The 17,020-nt window shown below is 41.2% G+C and overlaps 3 protein-coding genes across 4 annotated transcripts; all 3 read left to right on the forward strand.

The window, feature by feature from the left end:
- The first annotated feature begins 858 nt into the window (after positions 1–858).
- Positions 859–4,557, forward strand: znf576.2 (zinc finger protein 576, tandem duplicate 2). 2 transcript variants are annotated; one of them, XM_033639747.2, is made up of 5 exons: positions 859–1,009; positions 1,735–1,923; positions 2,015–2,130; positions 2,440–2,583; positions 2,729–4,557. In XM_033639747.2, exons 2-5 carry the CDS (start codon positions 1,779–1,781, stop codon positions 3,572–3,574), a joined length of 1,251 nt encoding a protein of 416 aa, XP_033495638.1. In that variant the 5' UTR covers positions 859–1,009; positions 1,735–1,778; the 3' UTR covers positions 3,575–4,557. The 2 variants fall into 2 exon arrangements, with proteins under 2 accessions (XP_033495638.1, XP_033495639.1); XM_033639748.2 differs by having other exon boundaries at positions 983–1,004.
- Positions 4,558–5,739: 1,182 nt separating this feature from the next.
- On the forward strand, positions 5,740–12,649 carry LOC117266476 (uncharacterized). The gene is made up of 4 exons (XM_033641703.2): positions 5,740–6,101; positions 6,232–6,700; positions 8,322–9,283; positions 11,750–12,649. Exons 2-4 carry the CDS (start codon positions 6,241–6,243, stop codon positions 12,611–12,613), a joined length of 2,286 nt encoding a protein of 761 aa, XP_033497594.1. The 5' UTR covers positions 5,740–6,101; positions 6,232–6,240; the 3' UTR covers positions 12,614–12,649.
- Positions 12,650–14,480: 1,831 nt separating this feature from the next.
- On the forward strand, positions 14,481–16,828 carry LOC117266335 (uncharacterized). The gene is made up of 3 exons (XM_033641477.2): positions 14,481–14,635; positions 14,790–15,075; positions 15,155–16,828. The coding sequence occupies exons 1-3, from the start codon at positions 14,609–14,611 to the stop codon at positions 16,684–16,686; spliced, it is 1,845 nt and encodes a 614-aa protein (XP_033497368.2). The 5' UTR covers positions 14,481–14,608; the 3' UTR covers positions 16,687–16,828.
- Positions 16,829–17,020: the final 192 nt, after the last annotated feature.

Here is a 17,020-nt window from a genome sequence, read left to right on the forward strand (position 1 = left end):
TCAAACAACCGAACAGCCGTACACTCATTACGCAAGTTGCATAGGCTCCGTAATTTACGCAAGGCCCCCTCCTCCCCTTCGTATCAAAGCGGGTGTCAATGTCTACAACTTTAATGAGAGGATGAAACAGAACTTTATTATTTGTCATGAGAGTGACGTGCAGGAACAGCAGTCAGGTAAACTGTGTTCTCTCCAAGACTGATGTCAACAAGTTACAGATGATGTGAGTTGATGTGAGTTACTGCGTTTGATAAACGATGAGCAACGGTGCTTACACCCCTGCTGCAGGGGTGTGAGCTTATAAAGTATATATATATATCATTTTAGAGAAAACTGTACAAAGAGATGTTGTGGAGCTTATTTAAGCTTAATTTAAGCTTGTAAGCTTATTTACACTCCTTTCATTGTAGAGACATAAACAAAAACAATGAGTTTGCCCCACCTCTTTTTATTAAAAAGAAGGTAAACAAAACAATGACATTACAGTGAATGAAAATGAGCTTTTCACGAGTTGTCTTGGGTCACGTGACGAAGATCAACCATAGAATCAGACTGAATAGAAAAGGAGGCAAGTTCAAATTGTTCAAAGCCACGTTCATAAAGATAAACCTGTCCTATTGTGCGTCTTTTAAAATGATTGTATTATTTAATACAGTATATTAACAGGTGTTGTAACATTTTGAAACAGGATATTTCACTATAGTGTTATTATACTGTAGAATTCATGTGCTTTGTTTCCATGAAAGGTTTGTGTTTCTACCTGCACCCACTACGATGCAAATGCTTCTCTGTTTTCGCCTCTGAAGGACTTGGCTGGTCCATTTTTTATAACTGGATGTTTAGTTTTATATCAACACCAACATCATAGTACCGAAGAAGACCACACGGCAGCCATCTTAGTTGTGCCAACGGCTATCACAACCACACACCAGGAAGTGTCCTATCTATCCGCTGTAGTTCTTCTTTAGGGTCAACTCTTTCAGTCAAACTACCTTCAAAAAGCGGTGAGGTAACGTAAACGTCAATTTTACATTTGCTATTTAAATAGTTTGCTATGGTTTTATATGGCAACGTGCACTATATTGATGCATAGCAGATGTATGTAAGCTCCGAACAATGAGTTAAGACTTGACATGTTAAAAGGCACGAAAAGTCTTCGATCCTCTTTGAATGGCAGCCAGTGTTGTTAGCGCTAAACAGTAACGTTAGCTTGCAAGCTAGCTAGCTAGCGTTAGCGCGCTCGGCGGGTTTGTATTTTGTAATTAGCATCGTCAGCGTGCACAGGCGTTAAACTAAAGCAGTAACATTATTTTGAAATTGACTACTGTTCACCAGATAGACACTTTAAGGCATTTTAATCGGCTAACGGGTGGCCGGATTCTCGTTGGCTCTCGTGGAGCTAGTTAGCTTAGCTAGCGGCCTTAACGGCAGTAGCGTAACGTTAGCCAAGATGAGCCGAAACTTGAGTGTTAGCTATGGGGAACTGGACTAGGAGATAAACAACCCCGAGGCTAAACATGCCGTGGTCTCTATAAACCAGTGTATTACAATTACCTCAGTCTAATTAACGTTAGCAGGGATATTATCTGTTCGTTTATGTTGAACGTAACGTAATTGACGGTATGTGCACGATAAGTTATAACAGTGGTATGTTCCCGGTGTTAGTCAAGCCGCTGTTATTCACACGTGACATATAACTTAATGTTGTCTTCCTTGTTCATTTATTATTTACAGGAAAGTTGTTTTGAGTGCCTGTTGAGACCACCCAGTACAGCAGGATGGACTCTGAGATTTTGAACATAGAGGAGATAGTGATGGGACGGGGATTGCCTGATCCGCCTCCAGAGGTTCCCCCTGAAAAGCCAGCGGAACCATACAAACCCATCACTTTGAATGGGCCTCCTGCACCGGCTGTTCAATCCTGTAAGTGGTATCATTGTCACAGCTTAAACTCAGTTACCTGAGAGCTGCTGAAAGATTAACTTTTTCTTTGCATGGTCTGCTGCCCTTCTAGACCAGCATGAAAACCTGCAGTGTTTCCAGTGCTTCATCACGTTCTGCAGTGCCAAAGCCAAGGAGAGGCATATGAAGAAGAGCCACCGGGAAGAGTATAAGCAACAGCTTCAGCAGGTAAGCTTTACAATATAATAATAAAATTCAGTCACTAGAAATGGTAACAATTTGTGCCACTTGCATTTTTTCTTTTCTTGTACACTTTTCATTGGTGTTTCTGACTGGTTTTCATAACCACAGTCTGTTATCAACCCAACATCCTTTTCTCTTCCATCTTAATTATCTGTGTTTCAAAGAACTTAAATAGTTAAAAAAGCAAATTTCTTATGTTTTAGGCACCCAATATTTTCCAGCAATTTTCCCACACTAGCTTTAAGTTACAATTTGTCCTCTAAGTCTGACCCCTCTTTTTTTATTTCTTCACAGGGAAACACATTGTTCACGTGCTATGTGTGTGACCGCACATTTCTGTCATCTGAGGAACTGACGCAGCACCAGCCCACACACAGCAAGGACGACAAGCCTTTCAAATGTGTTCACTGCAAGGAGAGCTTTAAAACGTTCTCTGAAGTAAGTATGTTGTTTGTGCTTGAAAATAAAGGTCCCTGGCGTTAGTAAAACTAAAGAACACAATGAATGGCAAAACAAAAATCAAGCTCATTCTAAATCATGCTAAATGTTTCTGTTTCTGTTTTTCTACTTTTCACCTTCACAGCTCACAACCCATAGAAGACAGGTGTGTCCAGAGAAGCAGTTGGTATGTAAAGATTGCAATGAAACCTTCCGAAGTGCTGGACTGTTGCGTACTCATCGCCTGACCCAGCATCCCCGCCCAGACGTAGAGACAGCAGAACAGCCAGAGGATCCTTCGAAAACCCACCGCTGTAAGAAGTGTGGTCAGGGCTTTGAAACAGAAACAGAGCTCACAGCTCACCAGGAGAAATACCCTGAAGGTCAGCAATGCAACGGCAGTGCTTCAGCCCTCAAGAAACGTGGACGGCCTATGAAAGCTGAAGACGCGGCAGCTGCTGAGAAAAAGGGAAAGCGGAAAAAGAAGGATGAGGCAGAGGTGCCCGAGGAGGCGGTGAAGGCCAGCAGCACATCAGAACCAGCAGCACCTCCGGCAGAGGAAAAGGGAAAAGCAGGTGGAGCAAAGCGAGGCCGTCCTTCTAAAGCAGTAGGGAAATCAGAAACCGAGGACAAGAAGAGTCCCGAGGATGATAGTCAGTCTCCAGCAAAGGAGAAGAAACCGAAAGCAGATGCTGCTGCTCTGGCCCGTCAACACCCCTGTCCTGAATGTGACCTCACATTCCCCGGCCTGATTCAGCTCCGTGCTCACAAGAAGGAGAAACACACCCCGCGCAAAGCCCATCCCTGCGAAGAATGTGAAGAGAGCTTTGCTCGTCCTGAGCAGCTGGATGCCCACATGTCACGGGCCCATGCCGTGGGTCGCTTTGCCTGTCCAACCTGCGGGAAGAGCTTTGGTCGTGAGCGCACCTTGAAAGCTCACCAAAAAAGCCACCCGGAGGAAAAGCCTGAAAACATGAGTGCAAAGAGATAATTGAGACAAGTGGACTTTGCAGAAAGTGTATGTTTTTTGAAGATTTTAGTCAAGAATTGTCCTTTTTTTTTTTCTTTTAACATTGGAGATCTGATGCTACAGCTGATGGTTTCAGATGAGTTAAATGGTTTTGAGAATGAAGTTTTAGCAGGTTTTGGATTTTAAGTTGAGTTTTGAATGTGAGCTGATGTTGATTTTTGACAAACACATCTCCAAAATTGACTAACCAAATGTTAAATCCATCTATTACAACCGTTGCCACAAAACATAGTTTATTTGTTTAAAAAAAAAATTGTTTTAATTAACTTTTAAATGATTTGTTTAAGTTTTTTTTTTTAAGCGTGAAATGCGTGTGGTGTGAATTTATTACTTGGTGGTGTCTTGAGTTCAACTCACTCTGTGGTTTTAAAAAAGTTTTATTTTTTTTTTATTTTTTATTTTTTTAAACAAATTGGGTAAGTACATATTTTGAAGCAAATTAGACGCCTAGTAGAGATACTATGTTTGAATGTTTAGACAGTTTGTCAAAAGAAATGTGTTATGTACAGCTTCTGGTTCATATTGTGCATTTTTTTTACCTTTTAATATTTTTGATTATGTTCCTTTCTAAATTAAGTCTCATTGAGGAAGAATTTTAAAATAACATGATTATGTTTTGCTAAAATTAATTTACTTTGGCTTAGTGCTCCAGATTCAATGCGGAGTGTTTGACGTGTGGGCAGAAATGATCCACTATAATCCTGAATTGTCTGCAGTAAAAAAAAAAGACTCCTTTTAATTTTTCACTTATTAAAATAATGTTTCATGTCTTAGACATTTCTTAAATGGAACTCATGACTCTTTAATGCCTTAGAGTCCCATAAGGAACTGTGTATAATATGTGTTTTTCACTGATTGGATTGTTTCTCTCCCCACTGCAATGTGTCTGGACATTGCAAAAATGTAATAAAACGTGCCATCCTAAGGGAGGCTGCTGAAGAAAACTTGCCTTTTTGTCTTTGTTCTCACGTCTAATTCAGGATCACAAGATTTATAATATTAACTGTTTGCTCGGCGAGAAGCTCAGGGCAGCTGAAATGTAACAGTTCAATGCTGCACATTTTGTCCAAGCCAGTTTTTTGGACAGGGCATATTCATTTTATTTAAACTTGCTCCAAGTGCCTGGTTGTGTTCATGCCATCCGACACTTGCAGTGGTTAAAAGCTGACTAATTACATTCACTCAAGTACCATTATTTTAAGTTATTGGTACTTGGGGATTCATGACGTCTGCTACTCTCTGCTTCTACTAGAATCCCGATTAAGATGTTTTGTTTTTCTTTACCAACAAACATTTGATTTTAGAGCTATAGTTACTTAAATCTTTTAAATATTTAATATCATATAAATATTTTAACTATGTATGATAATCTTATAAAATATGGTATATTTGTATAAATAAAAGCAGTAGTAGACAGTATTAGGCCATTATAATTGGCTCCACATTGACAAAACACAGTACTACTAATATTAATCAGTATTAATAATCAAATAATGTAACACATAATATTCTGTGGACTTTTATTAGATTATTTCAATATTTTTTTACTGATCACTGTGTAATAATTACAGTATATGAGTATTACCTACAAAAAATTAATTAAAAGTTTAAAAAATGGGCTTCTTTGTTAAAATGGACTGTAATGAGTACCTTGATAAGACGGTAAAGAAAGTACAAATGTACATACAGTATCATAATGTCACACAGCACCAAAGATGGAGTTTTATTTTTATTTTAATCTATTTTATTTTATTTCTTTAGTCTGTAAAGTACCAAAAAAATTAAATTAAAAATTAAAATAAAATATAAAAAGTTACCCATTATGCATGATGACACCTGTCAGGCTTTATTACTATTATATCTGTTTTATTAATTCATTACTTTATATTAATGTACTAATGTGCATGCAGTATTTTAATGTTGCAGCTTTTAGATATACTATTGTGTTATTTTATGTACATATAACAAAAAACCTTATCAGAAAAAACACAATATTTCCCATCAAACAAGTAGCATTAAATTAAAGTACCCAGCTGATATAAATAAATGTCCTGTCATGTAATACCACTCCTGGACAGCAGGTGTGCTCGAGTGCTCACACGCGTTTCCGCTCCTTGTGGTGGTTCATTTGTTTTCCTCATTTCCCCCCTCTATGATCGGGTTATGCCAGGTTGCAGCTAGCTTATCGGCTAATTGTTGTCGCTCTGTGTTCACATGGTGTTGAGGCGTTTGTTGTGTGCTTTCCGTATACATTTCGCGTCTCATTTCCGCTGAGTTAAAAAGCGAACACTGAGGGTAGAGCTTATTGTCTACATGTAGTGAAGCCACGCTGAGCCACCACCAGGTACCAGGTGAACGAGGTGCCAACGGTGCATTAAGGTGCGCCATGAATTAATTTCCATGGGGAACTTGTTTGGCAAGCTCTGCAGAAAATAAGAGCGGAAAACGAAGAGCCGGAGGAAAAGCCACAGATGTAGTCGCTCGACAGGTGAGGCGAAATGTTTGCAAATGTACCTGTATTCGTAAACATACACGTTGTGTCTTGAACTTTAACTTACAACTCTTTGTGTTAATGCTCATTTAACACCTGTGTTTCACTACTCTCTCTGACTCATCAGCCAGCAGCCATGTCTATTGAGTACACCATTGACATCCAGCTAACAGAGTTGGGATACACGGACGTCGTGCAGCCGCTGGAGACCTCGGTGAGAGATACACCCAAACGAACCTCAAACAGCAACCAAACCACAGCAGTTTCATCACCTCTGTCAGAAGCCTGTACACCTCGAAATCCTGCACGGAGTCTACAAGATGAACAAGCTCTGAAAGGCAGAGGGACTCTTGAAGTGTCAGAGCTCACAGGGAACGATCCAGAAGCTGCAGACCTCCCTCAGCTGGTAACTGAACAGGGTGACAGTGCAGATAAAGCTGGTGATGATGATGGAGACACAGCACAAGGGGATACAGCAGAGATGCAGGAGGATGTGGATGATGACTCCGATGACAGCGAGGTTTCAGATGTGTATGAGGAGGAAGAGGTTGATGAGGAAGAGGATTATGATGAGGACGAGGAGGGACTGAACAATGGTATGACACGTTCATTTTGACTCTCATAAGCAGATGGTAGTGTAATGTTTACAGTCTGTCAAGCACAGAAGGTTTGGCTGGAATAACGTAATATCCAATTTTTTAAAACATATGTTTCTTATTGTCAACAATTCTGGTGAAACAAACAATTGTCTTGTATTGTCTCTGATTCCTGACATAGTGTCTCTTCGCTACAGACCAAAAATTTCCTCCAAAAACTGACTAAAAACACTTAAAGAAACCAAACTGCTGCACTTGGTGACACGTTCCTTTATTGCAGTGGATCTGGGCATTGTTGTTTACTTTGATTCAATCCCACATACACTGTCCTGCTGCCAGGTAACACGCCTAGAGCTCCAAATGTGTATTCATCCACTGCTGAAAATAGACCCCAACAAACATTGTGTTTACTGTTGTTTCACTAACGTTTGTTAAGAATTACAATGCCTAGCTGTTTTGGAAATTTTAGCCTCAAAAAACAGAGTATATATTTGTAACCTGTTTTAAGAATGAATGAGTAAAACAGACACTGCGGGAAAACTCACACACTTAAAGTTCATTTATACTTCTGCGTTGAATCAACGCTGTAGCCCTAGCCTGACGTGCACCTCCCCAGAATTGTAACTACGCGTCAGGTGACGCAGACCTCCTGTCTGTTTCTGTATACTGACACCATTTCCCTCAGTGGAAACAAAGCTTTTATTTACTTTTTTCCCACAGATAAGAAATAATAAATTGTGAAGACAGTAAAGCCTCCAAAAAATAGCATTTTAAAACTTGTGTGGAATTTATCCCTCAGGAATTTATACTTTGGGATTTATCCAGGTTCCATATGAGCAGAGGAAATCTCCGCTCATTGCTAGGCTAATGTATACCATGTAAAATGCCATAGGCTTGCACTAATAGCGTTAGCATGTTGTATTTCTTTGGATACGTGTTTAGTATGACAGTTGTTTTGTCTGTGAATCTAATAAGTCATAATGGAGCCAAATTATGTGCCGTTACCTTTGTCAAATGTCGCTGTTGTCCCTGGTTTTATATGAGAAGAGGAAAAGATGGCTAGTAGCTATGCTAATTTATACAACGTAAAATGCCATAGGTTGGCGCTAATAATGTTAGCATGTTGTATTTGTGAGGGAAATGCATCTGGGTTAACACAAGTGTTTGAGTTATAGTGAAGCCAATTTGTGTACTTGTGTTTGATATTGTCTCTATTAAGCCATGTTTAATGTGTTTTGAATCAACTAAACTTTACAGCACTTCACAGAAACCTCCACCGCCGACTAGTGTTTTGGAGGTGTAACTGCAGAGTGACACAGACACACCACCGCACAAGTAAAAATGCTCACAATGACATAGGTGACGTGCGTAGGGTCTATGCAACCATAAATCTTGCTTTAGACATTTGTTCTTGTATTTTCATGGGGTTTGCTTACTATGACAAAAAAATATAACCAGCCTTACTTTTTTAAATTCTATATAAGGTCGTACTAAATGCACACTGATATTTCAGTTTATATCTAATTACTTTTAATGTCAATCATTTTAAGATTTGTTCCTGCCTGCTAAATTTACAGCTCAACTTTTATCACTTTATTTTTTCACTTTTAATTTTCCACAGAGTCAAGTCATTCAGGCAACTACCGCTGCAGTGTCTGTGATCTCCAGCTTCCCTCCAAATTTAAGCTCCAGGACCACATGAACCTGCACACTGGAGCACGCCCGTACTGCTGTGCTGAATGTGGAAAGCGCTTCTGCCAGATTTACAACTACCGTGTCCACCTGCGCACGCACGCCCAGACCAAAGTGACTCGTCTCCAGTGCCGTGTGTGTATGAGGAGCTATGCGTCAGAGGCAGATTTGAATTTCCACCTGTCCAGAACTCACTTTGAGAATGAGTTTTACGAGTGTGACCTGTGCAAACGCGTGTTTACTTCCTTGAAGGCGTGTGAATACCATGTGCAGTCGCAGAAATGTAGGCTGGAAGTGGAATGTGAAGTATGTGGCCGCCATTTCCCCTCTTCAAAATCTCTCATGCGCCATCGGAGGAGGGTATGCCATTGCAATTTTAAATGCACAGACTGCACGAAGACCTTTAGCAAGAAGAACGCTCTCCTGAAACACAGCTTCTCCCATCTTGGTTTGTTGCCTTATACCTGTGTTCGATGTCGCTGCCACTTCCGCTTGGCAAAGCTGTACCGCCAACACAAGTGTGAGCCCGAACGCATTCACTGTGTGGCGTGTCTGAGAGAGTTCCTCAGTCAGGAGGACTTCCAGCAGCACAAAAAGGACACAGGGTGCTGGGGCAATCAGGAGCCTAAAGGGGACGAGATCAGATGTTTGGAGTGCGGACAGAGGTTTGACACTTCTGAAGAGCTAAAGAAACATGCAGGGGCTCACCAGAGGGTGCTGAAATGTGCTGAGTGTGGAAAGGGGTTCCGGTCGGCCTTGCTGTTAATGTCCCACATGGGCGGTCATGCAGGCAAGTCGCCCTGCCTTTGTCAAAGCTGTGGACTGGGCTTTCCTCACCAGCAGAACTATGACAGCCACCTCAAGACCTGTGGACAAACACCTCAGCCTGCGGTGAGTGTGAAGCATTACAGTGATGTACAGTTTAAGTTTAAACTGGCTGCCACTTTCTTAAAAGAGTAACTTAATACCATGTTAAAAAGGCTATCTATCTCTGCCCTCTCTAGTTGAAAGCTTAAAGTCCATTTAACCTGTGACTGCACACGGAAGAAGAGCGCTTTACACCCAATAGTGTCATCCACTGTGTCCTGGAGTACACCTGTACATTACTGCAACACGCTTACAAGTTAAATTACTGGAAGGCAGGAAAAACAAGATTCTCCAGTGATGTTAAGTTACCTTTCAAAGTTTACACTTTAGACTGATATCCCACCTTCCATGCAGCCGTTGGTTTCAGTTTAGCATGATAAAATAAAATTTGAATGATGCAAATTTCTATGAAAATGAAATCGCAGAGATATAAAAATCCCTTGAGTCAGTTCATCTCGTAGTGAAGGTGAGAGCAGAAACTCCAACATCCAGAATTTAAGAGTAGGTTTCTGGGGAGAAACATTTTGATACAAGAAATGACTAAATTCACACTATCAGCAATCTCGGAAGCCATTGGCTATCATCTGACGATGATAAGTCTCTGAGGGCAACAGGCAGTATTTCAGGGGTTCCGGTTTAGATGGCCCAAGACTTCCTCTACCATGTGCCAGTCATTGTTTACAGCAGTGGTTCCCAACTGGTGAGTCATGGTCTAAAAGTGGGTTACGCTGCAATTCTGAGTGGACCACAAGTGACTCGCAAACATGTTGAGTTTTTAAAAACACTTTATTTTTAAGTACAGTGAATTTCAGCACACGACTTTTACTTTGAAGTGCCTTGACAGAGACAGCAAACTAGCTCGATGACATGGGCAAACACAAGTATGAATGTATTAAACCCATGGACCTTGAACTTATGAGCAAGGAGAAATCTGGACCCCGTGGCTGGACCAGATGGGAACCACTGGTTTACAATGTGACTGGCAACTTGAGACAGGTCCAGACAACATTTTGACTAAGTAATAAAAAGCTGAATCATCATCAGACGATAGCAGATGGGTTCCAAGATTGCATTTCAGTCAATGCGTTCCACCTCTTCTGCTCAACACGTTTACCTGCATGCAACCAAAGCCAGCTCAAACATGATTGGTCAGTACTTCTTGAACTACACACGGAAACTACAACACTTCTGATACCAAATCTTGTCCCGTTGACTACAGATTCTGCAGGCATTTGCAGATATCTGTTTAACGAGATTACACCATCAGTGTTTGCCTACTGTTTGTCTTCTAGGTTTTATTTTCTGACAAAATGGCTGTCAATAGAATTTTTATTTGGCATCTAAAGATCTCCTTGAGTCATATGTTAAGACATAAAAAGATACTCCATTTTGAATAATAATTTGTGTCCAGTGTCCACAGTTTCTCCCAAAAGAGTTCAATCACCCAGTATAGACCGTTTCAAACTGGACAACATAAACATTCTAAGTGGGTCCCTTTGTATTTCCTGTTTGAATGTATGTTAATGCAGAAGCTGACCGGAAGTAAACAGGGACCAACGTTGTTGCCCTAGCAACAGAATAAACTGGACAACATAAACATTCTAAATGGGTCCCTTGGTACTTCCTGTTAGAATGTTTGTTAATGCAGTAACTGACAGGAAGTGCACAGGGACCAAAGCTGTTGCCTGAGCAACAGAGCATCAGTGAAACGGTCTATACATTGCTGAAAATTACATCTAGTCCTCCCTCATTGAAAAACCCAGAATGTGATGGTCAACTGCTTTACTGAAAAGTCTCAATGTAAGTTGCGTCAAAACAACAAATTGCCTCCTAATTAATTATGATGTCATAAAATCCTGCTCACATGTATGTGCCACGGAAACACAGTGGACATAGTGAGCACATAGAAATGCTTCGCTTCAGCAGGTGCACATAAAAGCAGCCTTCTAGTCGAACTCTGCATCATTCTGCAAATATCTAAGTGACATAACAGTGTTGCAAAACATGTTTGATTGGAGGGGGCTTAAAATTTTGGAGCTGCCTCAAACTGCAAATGACAAGAGATTACAAACTAGAAGGGATGAAATGGTTTTGGGTTTCATGATTAATCAAGGTAAAATTCCATACAATTAGTATTAATGTTACAAATTTGAATCAAAATGATGTTTGAATACCACACTTTGAAATGCTGTCCAGCATTAACCAAAGTTAGCAACAGTCTCCCTGACCTAGGAGCAGCATGCAGCGTAGGTTTGTTTTGCCCTTGTTTACAGAGTGGGCGTGTGGCAGGCAAACCCGGCGATGTTACTCTAAGCCGTTGCTCTTGTTAGTAAATGCACTGTGGTGTGATGTTAAAAGTTAAACTGTGATTGTAAGCTATCTCAAGCTAATTATAGGCCTCTCCAGCTTCATTACACTGACATGTCACACTTGTGTTTTGTATCTGTCATTGAGTAAAATGGGATGTTTTTGTTGTCTTTCTCATCTTAGAGTGCTCCCAAGAAACGGCAGGCCTCAAAGAATTCCTCATCTGAGACAAACAGGGTCAATGCAAAACCACACTCATCAAATACTACCAACAAAGCCGCTGTGCCTGCTGCTGTTTCAAACAACCCTGTTGCACCAGTGACGGATTCTCCTAGTCCAGGACTTGTGACAGGGGATGTGTCTTCTGGCTCTGGTCCATCAGATGGATTATGGAAGCTAACCCTCGACAAACAGCCGCCTCCAGGTGTTAAACTTGTCGTGTTTCTTCCTGTCTGTGCAACTCAGGCCAACGGCCTGACACTCCCATCTGCAAACTCTCCCACACTACCAGTTTCAGCTATGCAGGTTCAAGCGGCTCTCCCACATTTTTCAAATGAACATTTAGGAGTGAACGCTGCTCTTGGAGCACTACTGAATGCCCCCCTCGATTTGGTAACTGGGATCAAACAGGATCCAGAATGGGACACACCTCTGGATTTGTCAAAGAAGTCTAAATCATCTAAGTCTGCTCTGAGTGACATTTCTCTTCCTCCTGTTAAAAGTGAGCCAGAAGAATTTGAGATCTCAGGAGAGGCTAATGGCACTAAAAGACAAGAATTTAAAAACAGCAATAGCAAAATGACTGTCAAAACAAATTCAGGAGAGACAGCAACACATACCGAAGTGAAGCAGTGTAACATGGATCCCATGGATCTCTCTGGTGTGAAAGTTAACAGAACATTCTCTGGACTAATGATAGACATTAAGAAAGAGCCTCAGTCTCCTGGCACTGATCTTGATTCCATGTCATCCAGATCTTGCCAGCTGACAGATAAAGAAATAAAGATGGAGATGGATATTTCACGCCCTGCTGATGTAGAGAAATAAACATTTTGAGTGCGGGCAAAAAAAAAAAAAAGAGAATAAAATTCCATCAGTGGTCACAGTCCCTGCTGGAGGATGTGTCTAAATCCTGCAAAGAACACACCTGCCCGTAGCCACGTAAACCAAATATGGTGTTATTCTGCAGTCAGAACCATATACTCTTCTGTATTGTATATATTTCTGTCTCATCAGTGTATCTACCGTCACACCCTTATATGACAAAATTAGTTTTTCTGCTTTATCCATTATTATGAAAAGACTCTTAAGGAAAACTAGTGATTAGACTAGCAGTCGAGTGTATGAGTTTTGGTTTAGAATAAGAAATATTTTTGTTTCTTCTGTAACTAAGAACATTCCAAGCTCTTTTCTTATCATGGCATATGTTTTATTTCCATTTTGGGTAAAGCTTGTGGCCACCGGAGCAAAAATGGTACTGTTACTGTCATGAAGCCTATGCAATATCATGCAGGATTTTCCACAGCATTAAAACATATTCCTGATTTCTACCTTTATGTACTTCTTTTTGTGTGGGGGAAATTAATTCTTTAGGTTTATTAATGTGCATTAAGTTAAGTAAAACACTGGATTTCTTCATATTCAGTTGAAAACTTGAAATGATTTGCATTTTTGTGTACAGACCCTTGACCTTTAGTACTATGTTGAATATTTAATGAATGCAAATAATGGTACTGATCATTAACATGACATAATGTCACCTTGTGATTTACATTTGCTGAATCTTTACAGTCTGCAGGTATCTTTTGATGTTTTTACTAAAGGCAAATAAACAGTTGTCCTTAATGCAATATCACTTCATATGTTGTTGACGTCCGTCTTTTGTTCTGAATCCAAAAGTTGCCTTGTGTCTCCTTTAACAGGAAGTCAGAAACACAATCATACATCTACAGCCAGGTAAGAATTTTAGTGAAAAATAGACTTCTCTGATTACTTTGATCCAAGATAATAAAATTGACATTTCCTGCACAATAGTAACAACATCCTGCTTTCACTTAGAGTTAAGCAGATCATACCATTACACAGAAAATCCTAATAGAAAGCTCAGTAGAACATCCTGTTTTTCCTCAGGAGATCTGCTGTGAAGTGCACTTGCATCTAATCAGTGTGTAGTTATAATGATAATGGTCCAACTGTAACGATAAAATGTGTGAATTAATTTTAGGTAATTACTTGTTTTAAATTAGAAAAATCAAAACAAACTGTACAGAGATTTAAAGACCACAACTCCAAAAACTGAAATTTCAAACTGGTATATTCTTACTGTCATCTTGCAGTCTAAATTGAATTATTTTTTAAATGCCAGTCATAGGTGCTAGTTTTCTGTAATATAAACCATTATAACTTTACTTTTAAACTTCTGTCAACAAAAGGCTTTAAAAAACTAATCTGTGTGTGAGACTTGTATTTTTCTAAATGTATAAATACACAGATTTAAAACAATTTTGCTGGTAGTTTCTTTAATCTATCATTCCCTAAAAAAAAAGAAAAGAAATCTAAAGGGAAAGTTTTCTGAAGGTTGGGTAACGTTTATTAAAATAAATAAATAAAAAGCATATAAATAAGCCTACAAACAACGTTTTAAAACGTAAAGATATTTTTGTTTTGTTTTAAAATATATATATATATATATATATATATATATATATATATATATATATATAATTACAATATCTTTTAATGTTTCGTTTATATATGTTTTTTAAATTAATATTATATTTTTAAGTTAAAAAAAGGCATTAAATAAAAAGACTACAACTCGCATCATGTGACGTAAGAACCCGGAAATACAATGTTTGCTAGGGGACGAGATGTTTTAACGGGAGTAGGCGACAGTGGAAATGTAATGATGTTATAATGATAATAAATAAATGAAAGAACGTACATTTTTTGTTAAAGACGTTGTTTTTTAGCCGTAAAGTGACATTTTTGAAACCGTTAGTTTAACGCTGAACCGGAAATCACCAGCGTTTGTTAAATTTCATGGACAAAGACAAGTGTAGCGACATTGTAAGTAGCGACCCCGTTATTTAAATCACTTGTTTTTTTTAGCTAAAGTCGTGACGCATTATAATTCCTTGTCATCGCACAGTAACATAGACTTTTGGTTATCCTCACACTAAATGCATCCAGACTGTGTAACTACGCCTTTTACTTCCCGCAGCGTGCTCCGTGCTCCTGGATGGAGATGCATCAGTTCATTGGTGACCTCATCGTATCTGGAAACACCTTGAAGGATCAGCCAGAGATGCTGAACACAGCATGGGGCGTGGCTACTGGAGGTGGAGGTGGTGGTGGTGGTGGAGGTGATGCTCTGCGGTTCAAAGGTGCGTCGCTTGAACTTCTACAACAACCTCGACCTGTCCCTGATAAGTCAGAGGCGGAGCCACGCCGGTACATCCAGCCCGGGGCATCACAGCTGAAGGGACAGGCCAGAGAAAGGAGAGAGGGTGAGAGCTCAGCATGAAGATTGTTTGAGTCACTTTCTTGTGTTAATGTCATTGTAATCCATATTTCTTTTATGTCTAGATGTGCATAACGCCTGCACCTGCCCTGGCTGCCCTTACTCCACATCTCCACCTTCCTTTGAGACTTTGAAACCCAGACAATCCACACCCCAAAACTTGGATGCAGGATGCCAGCCCAAAGACCTGAGCAGCACGGCTCCAATGAGCCTCAGCATGTGCTTACCTGACACAACTGAACCAAGCAGCACCTCGCCTGAGCAAGAAACCAGGGTGGCTGGTGGAATGCAGAGGGAGGATGCAGACAGAGGGACTCAGAGTCCAGATCAGACTCCTCCGTCCTCTAACTCCCTGTCCCACCTCTCCATGTTCCCCTGCTTGTGTTGCCATCGCAGCCTACAAGCCTGTACCCAGATACTGAGTCACCAGGAGGACACAGACTCCCCATTCTCTCATGCTCACGCCCATCATCATTTCCATCACCACCACTGTCCCATCACCTCCTGTCTACCCTGCCCTCAGCTGGCCCGCTCTCATGCTCCACAGCTCTCTGGACCCTTTCCCTGCTTGTCCTGCCAGCGCCCCTTTCCCACCTGTACTCAGGTCTGCCACCACCAGCACAGACAAACACACACTCAGCAGCAAGAGGAAAGAGCTAGGACGTCGGTGTTGTCGCTGCATCCCTGTATGCACTGCTCTGCCTCTTTCTCTAGACCGTCCCAGCTGCTGCAGCATCAGCGCTCTGAGCATGCCCACAAACCATCCGGCTTCCTCTGCACAGAGTGCGGCAGGGCCTTCAACTCACACAGCAACCTCCGCATCCACCTCAATGTGCACACTGGCGCCCGGCCCTACTCCTGCTCCGACTGCGGGAAGAGTTTTAGTCAGTCGGGGGCTCTGAAGATCCACAGGCGTATTCACACAGGTGAGAGGCCATACTCCTGTGGATTTTGCGGCAGGGGGTTTCCCCATCTGGCAGGGGTCCGGGCCCATCAGAGGACCCACACAGGAGAGAAGCCCTACTCCTGTAGCCAGTGTGGGAAGTGTTTCACCCAGTCAGGTGCTCTGAAGATCCACATGCGCATCCACACAGGAGAGAGGCCCTTCATCTGCAGCTTCTGTGGGAAAGGCTTTTCCAACCGCTCCGGGATTCGCTTCCACTACCGCACGGTCCATGGACTGGCCCCTGAACATGCTGGAGAGGCTGAAGCCGGGGATGCATATCGGGGACCAGCAGGAAGTGCTAATCCACCTGGGCGTCCCAGGACTTTCCCTCCAACCAGCGTTGGGCTGAATACATCCAACAGCACAGACACCAACTCACACATAGCTCCAAACTCCAGAGAGTCGTCTGTGTCGACGGCTGCACGTCCTGGTGATGTTACCAAAGCTCAGTCAGAGGGAGCAAACGCAGGCAGCAGCAGAGAGGGGCTCCTGTATGTGTGTGAAGACTGTGGCCTGCGCTTTCAGGACGCCCCGTCCAGGAACAGACACCAGACTCTGATGCACTACTCCTCTGAGGGGAGGGAGGAGGTGGAGGGGCAGAGGAAAGAGTTAAGCACAAACAAGAGAGGCTGTGATAACAGTGGAGAGTGAAGATGTTGTTGGTACAGTGTTGAAACACAAGTGTTAGAATTAAGTGTTATTTTCTGTCTTAAAATGTTCTCTTTTCACTTTTAAAAGTCTTTGATAGCGCACTACTTCTTTTAGAGCCACAGACTTCTATAGATTTTAAGGAGAATATCTTATATTTAGATGCCCAATCGTACCTGTGAACAGGTTTTTGAATTAATGACTTGATAAAAGTTGTTACTTAAAGGGAAACACTGCCCAAATTAAGAATTCCAACATGTTATTCAGGAAAAAATAAGGAGTGCTGCACTGGGTTAAGGTGGTTAAGGCATTGTGTAGTTAGTTGTAAAAAAAAATC

Source organism: Epinephelus lanceolatus, chromosome 10 (assembly GCF_041903045.1).
Source record: "Epinephelus lanceolatus isolate andai-2023 chromosome 10, ASM4190304v1, whole genome shotgun sequence".
In the NCBI taxonomy this organism is placed as follows: domain Eukaryota; kingdom Metazoa; phylum Chordata; class Actinopteri; order Perciformes; family Serranidae; genus Epinephelus; species Epinephelus lanceolatus.

Bases quoted from the DNA above. Each gene is read 5' to 3' on its own strand.
- znf576.2 (XM_033639747.2), top strand. From the start codon at position 1,779: ATGGACTCTGAGATTTTGAACATAGAGGAGATAGTGATGGGACGGGGA. The intron at 1,924-2,014 runs GTAAGTGGTATC...CTGCCCTTCTAG, and splicing joins TGCACCGGCTGTTCAATCCT to ACCAGCATGAAAACCTGCAG. The intron at 2,584-2,728 runs GTAAGTATGTTG...TCACCTTCACAG, and splicing joins GCTTTAAAACGTTCTCTGAA to CTCACAACCCATAGAAGACA.
- LOC117266476 (XM_033641703.2), top strand. From the start codon at position 6,241: ATGTCTATTGAGTACACCATTGACATCCAGCTAACAGAGTTGGGATAC. The intron at 6,701-8,321 runs GTATGACACGTT...AATTTTCCACAG, and splicing joins CGAGGAGGGACTGAACAATG to AGTCAAGTCATTCAGGCAAC. The intron at 9,284-11,749 runs GTGAGTGTGAAG...TTCTCATCTTAG, and splicing joins GACAAACACCTCAGCCTGCG to AGTGCTCCCAAGAAACGGCA.
- LOC117266335 (XM_033641477.2), top strand. From the start codon at position 14,609: ATGGACAAAGACAAGTGTAGCGACATT. The intron at 14,636-14,789 runs GTAAGTAGCGAC...TACTTCCCGCAG, and splicing joins AAGACAAGTGTAGCGACATT to CGTGCTCCGTGCTCCTGGAT. The intron at 15,076-15,154 runs GTGAGAGCTCAG...TTTTATGTCTAG, and splicing joins GGCCAGAGAAAGGAGAGAGG to ATGTGCATAACGCCTGCACC.